General features: G+C 30.0%; 1 protein-coding gene across 1 annotated transcript in view; it reads left to right on the top strand.

The window, feature by feature from the left end:
• LOC149133362 (uncharacterized) overlaps positions 1-6,645 on the top strand; it is a 30,044-nt gene extending 23,399 nt beyond the window's left edge. The window contains exons 6-7 of the mRNA XM_089360173.1: positions 5,914-6,112; positions 6,370-6,645. Of these exons, the coding sequence (XP_089216299.1) occupies positions 5,914-6,112; positions 6,370-6,480 (310 nt within the window). The 3' untranslated portion in view covers positions 6,481-6,645. The remainder of the gene's footprint in view (positions 1-5,913; positions 6,113-6,369) is intronic.
• The last annotated feature ends 11,301 nt before the right edge of the window (positions 6,646-17,946 follow it).

The following is a 17,946-nucleotide window of genomic DNA, read 5'->3' as shown; positions in this document are numbered from 1 at the left end:
AGTGAAGAAACAGAAGAAAAAAAAAGAAAATTCAAATACTGTTTCCCACTCCTACATATCACATACAGCTCACACAAATAACAAGCAGCCAGCACCAACAAAAACAGCAACACAACCACTCACAGAAACACACACAGACGATCAGAATTTGCCCTTACCCCTTCCGATTCCTCGGAACTCTCGTCGGAAGACGAAAGTAATGAGGAATGGCAAATAGCCAGAAAAGAAAGGAGGAAGAGGAGTAAAAAAAAGAAAAGCAAACACCAACAAAGCAGGGAGTTAGACAACTTCCGAAAACACTCCAGACACCAGCACAGGCGTACACAACAACAACACAAGCAACAAAACCCCAAAAGTAAACACACACACAATGCTCACTGCCATCAACACAAAATCTCAGAGTTGATGGAATACATCAACACAAAAACAAACATAACAAACGACGACATAAAAACCAGCAACCACCCGTACACAACACCGCCAGAACACATCAAAATACTACACATAACACCAACCCTGCACCACACACTAAAATCCATTTTCCCAAAGCAATTGGCAAATGCCAAAAATATCTGGCGAAAAATCTGTACAGTGATCTCCTCGAGGAAAGCCCGAAGGAGGAGACACAAAAAACTTTCGAACGGTAAGTGACTCACTGTTCCTATCTTTAGAACTTAAACACTCACATCAGGATTATGCTCAAGATTTGGTTGTATGCAGATGTAAACATTGGCAAGCTCATGTGTTTTCTTCATATAAATAACCCATACAAGTTAATTATACCTTTATATGTATAAGGGTATAATTGGCTTGTATCGCTTGATATATCTTATCTGAACACTTTCTATCTTTTGAACCCAAATTAGGACACCCAGCACGTCTATAAACATGAACTTAAACATTACTTTCAGTTTAACTTAACATAAACATTACTTCCAACTATGTTCAATACGTTGTACTCCAATAACCTTATACCTTTGATTTCATTGCTCCTTCTTAACTCCATCTCCTTCACTTGTTGCCTTCACTTTCTTCAGCAAAGATAGGAGTTATTTATCCTGTTTAGGCTATGTTAGTGGCATTATTCTGCATCTGAGAATTTTAATTGTCTTCTTTAAACTTGTTAGACATATCTAAGATTCTGAAAGCAACCTTAGTTCGTTCGTTTACGTTTATCGTAAGATGAATTCATAACATATACATATTTTCTTCTTCCTGCTTTATTACGTATAAAATACAGCACCACACAAAATTTTATTTTATCTACTGGAAAACTCTTGCATCAACAAATATAGAGCGTGATTATCGAAGTAAACTTTGGTAATAATAATAACTTAGTTTAAACAAGTAATTTTTATTCCATTAACCCCCCTTTTTTTGCCCCCTCTGATTTCCATTTCACTTAACAACACAATCTCTCTCTTTAGATTAACAGACCATCCACCACATTTATAAATTGTCATACACTTAATATCTTACTAGTTCATACAAGCATAATTTTCCTATACATATAGCATTGCTTTAATCTTCATTACCATATATATGCATTTATGTCAATACTACATGTATAAATACAAGATTAATCCCCTTTGCGGTCCCATTATACATAAAACACTCTTCTCCCACTTTTAATCGGGTTTTAAATCATTTTATTGACTTCCCTTTCGAAATTCTAAATTTCTCCTTTTCCTTCTTTTCTTCCCTCCTTGTCCAACGTACTGCCTCGTAGCGTTGCAACCTCCAACGGTTTTTTCAAATAAGATAGGTAGCAATCTTCTCTACCCACAGTTATCACATTCGGTTAAAATGTCTTACGGTTAAGTTGGCTCTTATGTATTTCTCTCAAGAGAAGATTACATCTTTATCAACATCACTTATTCCTGTGGAAGGAACCATTTGTAATCTTTAAAACATATGTCGGAAATAAAAGAATTCATTTCACATATGCGTATTTCACCATTTATTAAATATATATATATATATATATATATATATATATATATATATATATATATATATATATATATATATATAATACGAAAAAGAAATCACATAGGACAAACGATGCTTCTGTTATGATCTTCATTACCTTACAGCTCTTTCCTACTATAAGATGCAGTGGACTTGGAGTTGAGTGGCTGAATAACATCCTATGGCTTAATCGGAGCCTCAAATATAAAGTAAAATATATTTGGGAAAATATCAATTACAAATGTAGGCACTGATTAAGCTATAGGATATTATTCAGTCACTCAAGTTCGAGTCCTCTGTATCTTATAGTAGAAATATGTGTAAGACAATGAAATTCATAACATAACCATCGTTTCTTCTGTGTTATCTCTGTATTATATATATATATATTCTTTTGACACTCCTTAAAAAGACCATTTCAATACAATGGCCCTTCTCTCTCTCTTTTACCACATCCATCTCTCTATCTGTCTGACTATCCGTCTATCTCTCTATCACTCTATCTGCCTGTCTATCTATCTATCTACTTATACATCTTCCATTGTCTCTAAAGCCTCACCCCCAAAAAGCAAAAAACAAATCAATGCTCTGTTATAAACAACCCCCGCCCCCCCCCCCCCACCAAACACCTGTTTTATATAAATAAAAAAGGTCTCTGTATTTTCACAGAATTATATTTGACAAGTTCGAAAGACGAACGAAAGCGCTAATATATGTATATACACGACATTTTTTCAATATTTAATTCTGTACAGCACACCTAACACTTTACACACACACACACACACACACACACACACACACACACACACACACACACACACATATATATATAAATATATATATATATATATATATATATATATATATATACTGTTGTGTCTGGGGAGAGTCATTCTCTTATTGTGCCTTAAAATTTAACACACTCACCGGTAAAATTTCCACTTATTTCTTATTTTTATTTTCCTAAAATTTTCGTTGCGTCTTGCAAAGTTTTCAGTAGTCTTGTCTATTGAATAGGTTGCAAGACCCAACGAAAATTTTAGGAAAATAAAAATAAGAAATAAGTGGAAATTTTACCGGTGAGGTTGTTAAATTTTAAGGCACAATAAGAGAATGACTCTCCCCAGACACAACAGAATATGCTTCAGCACACGAAATCACATAAAAAATCTTGCAAACCAAATCCAAAAACGAAATATATATATATATATATATATATATATATATATATATATATATATATATATATATATATATATATATATACGTGAAGTATATTTGCCACATAAATGCGGCTGAACCCTAAGGTTGAATGTTACTAAAAGCAACACTAACATTCACCCTTAGGGTTTAGCCGCATTTAAGTGGCAAATATACTTCACGTGGTCGTGCAGTTACTGTTTATACCTCGTTCAGAGATTTAACATTACATATATATGTATATATATATATACATACATGCATACATACTTATAAACATATAGTTATGTATATGTTTATACATGTATAAACATATATAGGAATACATACACACAGGCACACACACACATAATTAATATAAACAACAGGCTGCAATATTTCCCAAAAAGGAGGATTATAGTTCATAACATAATCACCGTTTTTCGTGTATCATCTTTTTATTTCATAGCTACTCTATACTCGTTCCAATTTTTGTAGTGAAACACACGCATGCACTTGCACGCTCAGATTCATCCACACACATATATAAACGCACATACACACGCACACTTGTGCACACACACACACACGCAAAGACACATGCATACATATGCATACACACACACCCATGCACACATAACTCATATATACCCTCATTCACATATACCTCCCACACACCTGACAACCCATACATACCTCCCATTCACATATACCTCCCACACACCTGACATATATACCGCCAACACACCTGACAACACGCATGACAAACATACATGTGCGCTCATACACACATATAGACGAACACACACATATATACACACATACACACGCACAGTGATGCATACACACCTACTCACAACCCTACACACACAGAGACACACACACCCATATATACGCGCACACATGAACGCACACGCTTACACACAACTACATACACATACACACACAGCCACATACATATGCACACACACACAGAAGCGCATACACGCAATAAAACGCACACATACTTGACACACATCTCACACATACACATATACACACGCACACACACATATACACACGCACACACACATATACACACGCACATACACACACGCGCATACACACACGCACACTTATACACACACGCATACACATACACACAGACAATCGTACACGTACGCACCCATACCTCCCACATACACAACACACACTCACACAGACACGCACACAATTACACACACATGGGCATAAACAACACACGCACACGTACGCACGTACGTAAGCAAACGCACGCACACACACATACACAGGAACCCACATATACACAACATACACACACATACACACAAACACACGCATGCACAAAATATACACAATATACACATACATACACACGCACAAAAATATACACACACGCTCACAAACACACACATACAGACACAAACATGCAGACACACATACACACACACGCACGCACACACACATGCACACGCACACACACACGAACACACGCACACATACACGCACATACACATGCACACACACGTGCATAGGCGCGAAAAAACGCACATATATCTCCACACACAACCCCCCGTCTACACATCACACGCACACACACATACATATGCACACACACAAAAGACACATACACACACATGTGCAAACGAACTCACATACACACATACGCAAATGAACCCACACATAACTCCAACACACACCACACACACTCATACACCCCCCCCCCCAAGTATACATACATGGACACACACGCAAATGAACTCACACATAACTCACATACACACACAACAAACACTAACACATACACGCACTCACAGATACAGGCACACACTGCAAGAAAAACACACTCACACAACATACACATACACGCACACACACACATACTTAAAAACTGCTTGCTCACTTTTCTACTGACCATCGTCCACAACCAATCCCAAATAATTCCTGCTACTAATTCCTTCTACAACGTTAAGCGACACAAACACACACACTAACAGATAAACATCCAAACCACACACACACACACACACACACACACGGACATACACCTGATGTTATTACACACACACACACGGACATACACCTGATGTTATTACACACACACACACACACACACACACACACACACACACACACACACACACACACACACACATACACGGACCCGCGCGCACGCACACATACATACCTCCCTCTCTTGCACTCTCCTGTCTTAGAAAGAACTTTTTCTCCACCCTTTCGCTTTCGGTCATTCCACAATGTAACCTCGTGTATATCGTTGGCGATTATTTCTTCCTCCGTCTTCCCTTCTTTGGACTTTCCTATATTTCCGACGAAGAGCTCCGCTCGAAACCTCAAATTCTCTTTCTTTCCTTTCCTCAGCATCCAATAACACAATATCTGTATCACGTCCTCGCGTTGGTGTTTTTTTGTCGTTTTTCTTGTTTGAACTCACTATATTTATATATATGTATATACCGAAGATGACGTCTAGAAGACTGGTTCTGTTTCCTTTGTTTAGAAATCATTAAACTGAGTTTCTCCCAATTTTTAAATACGTTTTTACTGGCAAATATTTCAAAGGAAAGCAGGCTGGGAATATCACCTGATGATCCTAAACGTTAATTCAGATTGCTGGAATAAGGGATGTGGGTGTGCTTTATGTCTTTATGTACATACATACACAAATGTGTGTCTGTGTGTGTGTGTGCAAGTCTGTTTGGGTGTGTATATTTGTGTTATATTTTCATATCTTTACAGACTTACTATAAATTTCGCGAATGGTAACTATATACCTCTACAGATGGATGTCCGCTATTACGCTGTGAAAAATTGGAGAACCATTGTTTATGACAGCTATTACGGTAGATGGGTTAAACAAGAAAGAATCTTTAAATATCCATTTGTTTGTGATGTTCCATTTCAGACTGTGATATATGTAACTCCATATGAATACAAGGTATGCCATATTATTTTCATATTGACTATAGTAAACGAGGGTGAATTCATGCTATTAAACACCGACATTTTGTAAAATGAAACTTTTAGCATATGTGATTTGATTAAATTAGTAGTGGACCTAAGGTATATCAAAGGTCGCATGTTTGTCAGATAGGTCATTAGCAATACGTTTCTAATTTCTGATGCTGTTCTTATTATATTGATTAAATTATTGATTTTAAGGAAATTAATTGTAGCATTTCTTGTACAATTTAGATTTTTGTTAATGGTCGTTATAGCCACACCTTCACAAATCGACATGGTATCCAAGGGAAACTACTGGAGGTAATGAGAGATGTTGAGGTTATTTCCGTGGAATTTAAGTAAAACTTTGTTCAAAACTGCCTGTCCTCTTCCTACTATACTCAGAGAAAATAACTAACATTAAAATATTTCGAAACTATTTATGGTTCGTAGAAGAGAAACGATTCACTAATAGCAGAGTTGATGAAGCCTCCCAATAAATTTGTGACTTTTTCATCGTACGATGAACGTGATGTTGTTTGTTTTTATTTAAAAGTGTACCTGGAGTATTATACGATACATAAATATATACATACATACATACATACATGCACACATATTCTAAAAGAATATAGGTTGGATTTTGGTTAGGATAAATGTTGCTATATTTTTGTGAAAAGAAGGAAACCTGTAAAACAGATTAACAAAATCTCTATCAATGATTTAAATGTTTCTCCTGTATCTGACGAGGCATGTTACAGGTATCTAGGAGTAGGTGAAAGCATATCTTACGATGGCACCTATAACAAGACACGTATCACTAAAGTATATTACAAACGAATAAGGAAAATATGAACCTAGAACTCTCTGCATTCAATAAAACTGGCCCACAATGTGTTTGCAGTGCCACTACTCATACCAACATTTGGGCTATTTCATTCGACACTTGATGAGAGCCGAGCCATTGACGACAAAGGCCGGAAGATACTGGCCAGCACACATAATTTCCACATCAACAGTGACGTAGCACGTCTCTACCTAAAGCGAAAACAAGGGGGCAGAGGCCTAACATCAATTCAGACTGCCTTTGAATGTCATAACGTACCCGTTCGACAACATCTTTTAACAATGAAGTTCGAAGCACATCCTTTGAACAAGGTTGCATACTTGAGGTTGATAACATCATGAGACTTGGAAAGCAACTCTTCAGCAGCATTCCTTGTCTGATAATCTTAAATACATTCCCAAAGAAGACGCACGATTCTACCGCAACGTGTCATCAGATGAAGGAATGAGCGTATATCAGCAGAGGACCATGCATGGATATGCTAGTAGGTAGCTCCAAGATAATAGTAACATTTATCATCAAAACAGTCAATCATGGATCAACAACCGGATTACTAACGCCCACTCTGAAGGGTATGCGTTTGCAATCCAAGAACAGGAAATATCAACCAAATACGTGATGTACGACTGAAACTGTAAAAATTTGTAAAACTTTCCAGAAGTTTATCACTTAAGTACATATGAGCATGTCTAGACATACATACATGAGAATACATAAGTAAAATAAAACATACATATCTACACACATACATACATGCATACATACATACAAAAATACCCTATCGATGTTGAATTTCCAGTGAAGGAGCCTTAGATCCAGGTTAGAAACCGGCTCTTTATTGGCAAGAGATCTTGAAATATAACTGAATAACGACATCAGTATGTGCATACATACATACATACATACATACATACATGCATATATACATACATGCATGCATGCATACATACATACATGCATGCATGCATACATGCATACATACATACATGCATACATACATACATACATACATACATACATACATACATACATACATAATGAAGGCACTGTGTATAAAGATAGAATGACCCAAGAATATTACACCAGACTTAGGAAAATATAGTAGTCGGAACTCTTTCTTACAACAACAATATCCCACAATACATTTGCAATATCAGTGCTGATCCCAACATTTGGGATACTTGATTGGTCTTTAGAGGAAATCCAGTCCCTAGATATCAAAACCCTCAAAATCCTGACAACAACTGGGAATTTCTACAGAAGCAGTGATGTTGACAGTCTCTACCTAAGACAAAATGAAGGTGGTAGAGGCCTGAGATTAGTGCACAGACGGCCTTCGAATGCTGTATGTTATCACTCAGGCAGCACCTGCTAAACAACAGCAGCAAAAATAAATATGCTAATGCAGTCCTAAAAAGGGAAGTGAGTTCAAGAAACACTCTCTTCCTGGTGATCTCCTATACAGCCCCAAAACAGCTGGGCTCTCCTACCTCAGAGGAGACCTGGATGGAAATCACTCAACATACAAAAACAAAAATGACCATGCATGAGTATGTCGCCCAGAAGCTTGAAGAAGACAGTAGAATTGACACGAAGCGCAGCCTCTCTTGGATACAAGACTACTACATCACATCACACTTTGAAGGCTATACGTTTGCAAGCCAGGAAGAGGGGATTGCCACAAAGTACCTGGTGATCAAGAGAGACAGTGACGCTCTTGTAATCCTAAGGTGCAACCGCATCTATAGGTTATGTCATGTTTCTGTGGAAGACACCATGCATATGATTAGCAGCTGTCCTAAAATGTCGTCACAGTACTACCTCCCTATGCGGCACGATGTTGTTGCTAAAACAATTTATAATGCCATCCGCAAAAAAGACTGTCCTGAATTTAACTTAGAAAATCCCTCTGTTATGCAATGCATTCATAAACACCAACCAAGAAATACTGGTGGAATATTCCCAGGAAAACTTCTGTCAAATGTAAGCATAACAGGCCAGATATTGTTATTTGAGACAGAGGGGCAGAGGTATGTACAATCATATAACTATGTCTTTGAAAATCAGAGAAAAAGAAGATATCCAGGGACAGCTGCTTCGAAACCTCCAGCTTCTATATTCAGACTATAAATTCATATTCATACCAACAATAATTGGAGCACAAAGTTTTGTTAGTAAATGCTTAAAGGAGAATCTAGATAAACTAGGATTTTCAGAAAGTGAAATTGCCCGGCTGATTCGTACATTACAAGTCCAATCTGTGAGTGGAACAGTATAAATAGGCAAAACTTTTCTCAATTTCCAAATGTGAATTTGTCTGTGTTTCTTACTGATTTAACTATTGTCCTTAAATTACCTCCTTCTATATTCCTGACATATTTACATAAAATCCCTATTATAAAGTTTATATACCACTAACCATTGACGAGAGTCCTAAACATCTTTTCTCATTTATAAATAAGCCGTATTGCGTATTAAAGGTCAAATATAAATTTCAGTGTCCTATATTTAAGAATTCCGTACTCCCATATTTGGTTTTTTAACTCCATTTGCTTATTTCCTCTATATGGAGTTTTAAACTTGCTTATTTACACTAATCAATAGAGAGAAAGTCGCATATATTTCTATGTTATATATATATCATCACCTAGCCATTACCCTTTAATCGTGTTTAAAATAGACATGACTCGTAGAACAATTTATTTTTTAAAATTTCATAAGAACCCAATACCCATGTAATTCTAAAGTCCTCCTTTTTCTTTATTAAGTTTTTCTTTTTCTTATTGTGCTCTTTGACAATTCAGATTCTTAAAATGAATTTATTGTCTTTCTGTACGAAACGATCGTCTACCGAATTGAATAAATATTTTATCCCATATTAACATCTAACTCCTCTATTTATAATAAATGTGATTGAATTTGTCATACTGCGTTCTATAACTTAAATCATACACTTAATATGCATATATATATATATATATATATATATATATATATATATATATATATATATATATATATATATATATACGGAAAAATTTGGATAAGTACTGTTTTCACTTTGCTAAAGATTTTCTACTATTTGAAAATAATATGTATTCTTGTTTTTATACTATTCATTTGGTTCTTTATAGATTATTTTTAATAGATAACTTATTTAACACTAAATTATTTAGAAGTTATAGTTTCATTTCAACATAATATTAGAACTTCGATTTGAATAGTGTTGATATATTTTCGATTATTTTTGATTAATATTATTTGATTAATTATTAATCTTTATAGTTTATAATATCGTTAAAGTTTTTTTTTAAATCAAAACTTTGTATATATATATATATATATAAAGTTTAACCTTTTATTCTTAATAATTTTTTCTTTCCTAATTTTTTCATTCATAATTTTTCCATTCATAATTTTTTCATTCATATTTTTTATTATTACGTTTGTAGAAATAAATAATCTTGTATTTTTCTATTAGTCAATTGATCTTTAATTATAATTAAATAAACGTCTTTAGCTTTAAATAGTATAGCTTTAACTATTACACCGGTTAAATATGTACTAATTTTATCTTCATTATTATTTTAAACTTAAACTTCGTTCAACTTGTATTTAAAACAATGATAATTTAAAACAATGATAATTTATGTAAGATGTTTTTTGTATATAATATACATGCTATTATAATGGATGAAGGGATGATTATTGAATGGTTATTATTTTGATATTATGATATTTTAAAAATAATTTTTCTATCTTTATATAATAAGTATTTCATATTAATTCATTTGGTACTTATTGTTGGTTGATATATATCTAATTATTGTTCTACTTACGATCTGACGAGTAGCTATATTTTTGAATAGAACTTATTTTCGATAATTTCAATTGATATTAACCGATTTAAATTTCTTTTCTATTTGAAAATTGGTTATGAAACACGTGTAATCTTTTTATTATATTTATCTTATGATATTTACTTTACTTTATATTATACTCATTTATTGTGCTTTTAATTATTAATTTTTCTATATGTGGTAGTGGATTTTCATCGATGAGTTCTTGAAAATTGGTTATTTTCCCTAAAACTATATATTTTTTATATATACTTTATCTATAAGGCTCAATTTAATTTTAATTTTTTATAAATTGATTTTAATTGAGTTTTTTACCTGTAATTTTGGATTTTGTCCCTAATATTATTATAATTTTCTAATTTATAATTAACGTTTGTTGTTTGTATTTAACTTTCAATTTTTCGTTGATTATGGAATTTACAGGTAGGATTGAGCCACTGTTTTGGAATTCATCTAGAAAGGAATATATTTTGAAACTTATTAATAATATTAAAGAATTTATTACTAGAATGAAATGGAAAGCTTATTTTAATAATATTCATAATATTACTAATGTTCATGATGTAGATATTTTAAATTACATTAATTCTAAATTTAAATCCAGAAAAGAACCACCGTATAATAGGGATTTACAGATTTTAGAGGATAGTATTTGGAAAGTAGTGAAAAATATTAAATTTCATAAATATCCAAATAGACATAATGATTATTTAAGAAATTTAGCCATTAAAATTAAACAATTTAGAAATATGGATGGTATTATTGTACAATCTGATAAAACTAGGAACTTATATAAACTAGATGTAAAACTATATGATTATTTATTAGAGAAAGAAATTAATAAGAAATATAAGATAGTTCCAGAAAATACTTTAAATTTGATTAATAAGGCCTCTAAATTAATAATGTTTAAATACGAACTTGATAGTAAGACAGAACCTTATGTACCGATGCACCCTAGAATTACTTTAAAAGACCATAAAGATAATTTTTATTCTGACCCTAAAGTTAGGCTTATTTGTCCTTGTAAGTCAGATCTAGGTAAATTAAGTAAAATAATTTTAGATAAATATATTAATAAATTAAATGGAATTAATTATCTTAAATTATGGAATTCCACAGTAGATACTTTAAATTGGTTTAATAGTATTAATGATAAATATAGGTATAAATTTATTCAAATTGATATTGACAATTATTATTCTTCTATAAATGAAATTGTACTAAATAAGGCCCTAATTTTTGCTATGAAGAAAGTAGGTATGACTAACGATGAAGTAAAAGTAGTTAAAATGGCTAGGAAATCATTGATTAAATATGATAATAATTTGTGGGCTAGAAAAGATACTAGAGATTATTTTGATATACCAATGGGCGCGCCTGATTCAGCACAGGTAACTGATTTAGTAGGTATATATTTATTATCTGAACTTGAACTTGAAAACTTAAAATTGGAGGGTGGTTTATATAGGGATGACCTTTTATTACTTACTAAAAATTGCACTAATAGACAACTAGAATTATATAAGAAGAGAATATATAGTTTTTTTTTAAAGAAATGGTTTAAAGATTACTATTTAAAATGAGTATTATAACGTTAATTATTTAGATGCTAATTTTAATTTATCTACTGGTAATACCCAACCTTACCATAAGATTAATGAAAGTATTAAATACATTCATGCTAAAAGCAATCACCCACCCTCAGTTAAAAAATCCTTAACATTTACTATAGGTAAGAGAATATCTTTACTATCTTCTAATATAGAGATTTTTGAAAAACATGCACCTTATTATAATAAAGCCCCGCAAGAAGCGGGATATACTGATAATATAAAATTTTTTAATAATCCGAAATATTTTTATAATAGTAGTAATAATAATTATTATAATAATGACCTTTTTAATAAACATAACTTTTATACTCATGATAATGTCTTCTTAGGTAATAATAAGAATAATAAGAATAATTGGTATTATAATAAATTACCTAAACATAAACTTAATTTTAATGGAAACAATTTTAAATATTATTTAAATTTTTTTTAATGATAATAATAAATTTAATAATACTAATAATAAATTCAATAATATCTATAATAAGAACAAACTCTGGTTAATTATTCCATACGGTGTTCAAGTTAAAACTAACATTATTAATGAAGTTTTTAAAGTTATTGATTTATTACTTAGAGATAATAAAAAAATATCATTATATTTTTTCTAAAAATAATTTTGGTGCAGGTTATTCCACTACTAATAATGTTGCTAATATTATCTCTTCTTTTAATAAATTTAAGTTAAATAATTACTACAAATTTAAATTTAATAATTATTCTAATATTAATTTTAATAGTAATAATGTTGACCAGGATATAATTAATTGTACATGTTTAGATAAAACTAAATGTAATTTTAATAATAAATGTAATTTGAAAGATGTAGTGTATAAATGTATAGTGAAATTATTGAATGAAAATAAACATAATGGTTATAATTTAAATAAGATTTATATAGGTTCGACTTCTAATAAAATTAAATTAAGAGTAGCTCAACATATGCACTCATTTAAGAATAGAAATTTAATTAATTCTACTGGCCTCAGTAAATATATTTGGGAACTTAAAGCTAAAAATATTAAATATATTTTAAAATGGGAGATAGTTTGTAAAGCTAAATCCTATCATATAGGTAATAACTTTTGTAATTTATGTAATAATGAATTTAAAGAGATATTATTTCATAAGGATAATAATTTACTTAATTCTTTTGATGAACGAAAAATAAAATGTAGACATAAACTACTTTATTTATATAAAAACTTTAGCTAATGATTTTTTATTTATTTTGTTTATATGGGTATGTGTATATGCATGTATATGTATATATATGAGTGTGTGTGTTTTAGTCTATATGCATTAGTATGTATGTATATTTTTAGGTGTATGTATATATGTTTACGTATGTATTTATATAGGTTTAAGTGTATATATATATATGTTGTTGTTGTTTTTTTTTTAAATATATGTTTGTGTATATTGAGTGTATATTTGTATTTACATGTATGTATAAAGATATATATTTGTGAGTATAGATGTATATATATATATATATATATATTGTGCGTGTGAGTGAGTGCGTGAATGTAGTTTTGTTTTAGAATATTCCTTATTTATATATTTATTTGAGTGAATTTTTATTTGTGTGTATATTTTGTATATTTTTTTATATATATAGTTATGAGTATTTTTGTGTATATGTATATGTATATTTAGGTATGTACTTAGGTAAATGTGTATATATATGTATATATATGGGTATAAGTATATATGTGAGTGTGTGTAATTTGTCTATATAAATTATTAGGTATATATATATATAGGTGTATATATATATATTTATGTATGTGTGTATATATATATATGTATATATATGTATATGTGTATATGTATATGCATGTTTTTTCTGTGTATATATGTGTATTTTCATGTGTATGTATATATGTCTGTATATGTGTATCTATATAATATGTATATTTGAGAGCATGGGAGGGTGAGTGTGTATTTATATATATTATTCTTTATTTATTATATGTGTGTATGAGTGTATTTGTTTTTATATGTATGTTTTGGTAGGTACATGTGTGTATGTGTAGATATATATTTATGTATATATATATATTTATGGTAGAGTGTATGTTTTGGTCTATATGTGTTATATGTATTTATATATATGTGTGTATTTATGTATATATGTGTATGTATGTTTTTATTTATGTATATGCTTTTATTAGTGTTTATGTGTATATATGTGTGTATGTTGTTTGTATATACGTATATTATTTTGTATATTCGTATGTATATATGTTTATATGTTTTTTATATATAAGTATGTATATTTGTATATGCATGTAAGTGTATATATATATATATATGTGTATGTATGTATGTATATGTATGTGTGTATGTATGTATATATATATATATATATATATATGTATGTATGTATATGTGTATGTATATATGTATGTATGTATTAGGGTGTGTGTTGGGGTATCTATTTAATTATTCTAGTAGCTATATTTTGTTTTTATTGGTAGGTTAATATTTTAGTAAGTTTAAGGTTTTATATTACAATGACACTACGATTTTGATAAGACTAAATCAATAGTAGTATTTTAGTTTATTTCATAATATTATTTAATTTACGACTATTAGTATTATTATTTATTTATTATATATTAGAATTTAATATTTATTAATATGTTTTATAAGATAACTATAGTTTTTTGTTCTTTTTATGTTGTTAGTTATATAAATTTTAAATTTTTCATTCATTTATTTAAGTATTATTATTATTTCATTCATGCTTTCGTATTCTATTCTCTATTTTAACGTTCTATTTTAACGTAGTATCTTCGCGCGAACTCTTGCTTAAAACGCTATAGCTATTAGATAACGTCTTAGTTTTCAGTTTGAATTACGGAAAAATTTGGATAAGTACTGTTTTCACTTTGCTAAAGATTTTCTACTATTTGAAAATAATATGTATTCTTGTTTTTATACTATTCATTTGGTTCTTTATAGATTATTTTTAATAGATAACTTATTTAACACTAAATTATTTAGAAGTTATAGTTTTATTTCAACATAATATTAGAACTTCGATTTGAATAGTGTTGATATATTTTCGATTATTTTTTATTAATATTATTTGATTAATTATTAATCTTTATAGTTTATAATATCGTTAAAGTTTTTTTTTAAATCAAAACTTTGTATATATATATATAAAGTTTAACATTTTATTCTTAATAATTTTTTCTTTCCTAATTTTTTCATTCATAATTTTTCCATTCATAATTTTTTCATTCATATTTTTTATTATTACGTTTGTAGAAATAAATAATCTTGTATTTTTCTATTATTCAATTGATCTTTAATTATAATTAAATAAACGTCTTTAGCTTTAAATAGTATAGCTTTAACTATTACACCGGTTAAATATGTACTAATTTTATCTTCATTATTATTTTAAACTTAAACTTCGTTCAACTTGTATTTAAAACAATGATAATTTAAAACAATGATAATTTATGTAAGATGTTTTTTGTATATAATATACATGCTATTATAATGGATGAAGGGATGATTATTGAATGGTTATTATTTTGATATTATGATATTTTAAAAATAATTTTTCTATCTTTATATAATAAGTATTTCATATTAATTCATTTGGTACTTATTGTTGGTTGATATATATCTAATTATTGTTCTACTTACGATCTGACGAGTAGCTATATTTTTGAATAGAACTTATTTTCGATAATTTCAATTGATTTTAATCGATTTAAATTTCTTTTCTATTTGAAAATTGGTTATGAAACACGTGTAATCTTTTTATTATATTTATCTTATGATATTTACTTTACTTTATATTATATTCATTTATTGTGCTTTTAATTATTAATTTTTCTATATGTGGTAGTGGATTTTCATCGATGAGTTCTTGAAAATTGGTTATTTTCCCTAAAACTATATATTTTATATATATATATATATATATATATATATATCCACACATATACTTATGTATATATTCATACATGGACACACGTATATACATGATAAATGCATGAAAATATCTACACATATACACGGACATGCACATTTGCATATATATATCGATTCATATGTATATTTTTCTACCCACATACCATGTTTATACATAGGCATATAACCATATCTTCATTCGCGCTGAGGAATATATATATGCACACGCATACACGTGCCACGTAGACACTTGAGTTGGTAACCCTCTCATCCCCCCACAACAATATGTCTGTGTCGGATTGTGCTTATCTCCATATTTATATCTATGGGTGCCTACCCACGTGTCTACAGTCCATGAAAGTGTATACTTGTGTGTGTGTGTGTGCGTGTGTGGAAAACAAAGTTATTTTATTCGTAATGGGTAGAAATATAGGAAAAGTAAAAGTTGAAAATGCACTGAAAATTGTTAAAATTTTTTTATTAATATACTATATATATATATATATATATATATATATATATATATATATATATATATATATATATACATATATATATATATATATACATAAATATATATGTGTGTGTGTAAGTATGTATGTATATATGTATTTGTGTGTGTGTGTTTGTCTCCCCAGCATCGCTTGACAACCGATATTGGTGTGTTTACGTCCCTGTAACCAGCGCTTAGATAAAACTTACTTGGAAGAGGATGCTTGGCGTTCAATCATATAATAATATAAATAATATATATATATATATATATATATATTTATATATATATATATATATATATATATATATATATATATATATATATATATGCATATATACATACGTATATGTACATACTTACATCTATACATATATATATATATATATATATATATATATATATATGCATATGTGGGCACAGGACGTCATGAAACGTGTACAACAAAAAATACAAAGTACGAGTACGTGGAATATGAGCTATTTTTTCGAACAACGAAAGACACAAACGGAAAACAAGGCAAACAACATAAAGAACAACCCTTCATCAATTGTTGGCTGCTTTTCTACTCTCGTATTTCGAGCATTTAACAATAATATACGCTTTCGATAAAACAGTTTCCCCCGCAAAGCAAATTAAATAAAATTTGGGATTTTGCGGAGGGTCAAAATTGATAACAAACAGGACACACACAAACACACACACACAAAATGTTATCAAAGGTCTCATTCCAAACGATAAAGCAGTCTTCCACATATCTTTTCACATATCTTATCTCTCTTATATAAAGGTGAAATGGCTATCCATATTTTAGCAGTGACACTCCATATATGGTGAATTCAAAATATCCCATTATTAGGTTCCCATCGCAATTCCACGTTTTTGTCGATAGTAGGTGTCATGAAGCATGAAATAATTGTTCTGAAGTATAAATTTTAAAGTTTCAATAATAAAAACCTGGTTTACACGTTCCATATAAGAACCTGGAAATTGAAATACAAAAGATATGACCTCTTAAAGTGAGAACTATTTCTGTTATTGTCAGTGTCCTAGATATGATGAAAAAGGGATGTC

The sequence above is a fragment of the Octopus bimaculoides genome, chromosome 11, assembly GCF_046866305.1.
Source record: "Octopus bimaculoides isolate indiv1 chromosome 11, ASM4686630v1, whole genome shotgun sequence".
NCBI classification, from domain to species: domain Eukaryota; kingdom Metazoa; phylum Mollusca; class Cephalopoda; order Octopoda; family Octopodidae; genus Octopus; species Octopus bimaculoides.
The sequence above is the reverse complement of the archived record's forward strand: the minus strand, read 5'-3'. Positions and strand labels throughout refer to the sequence as shown.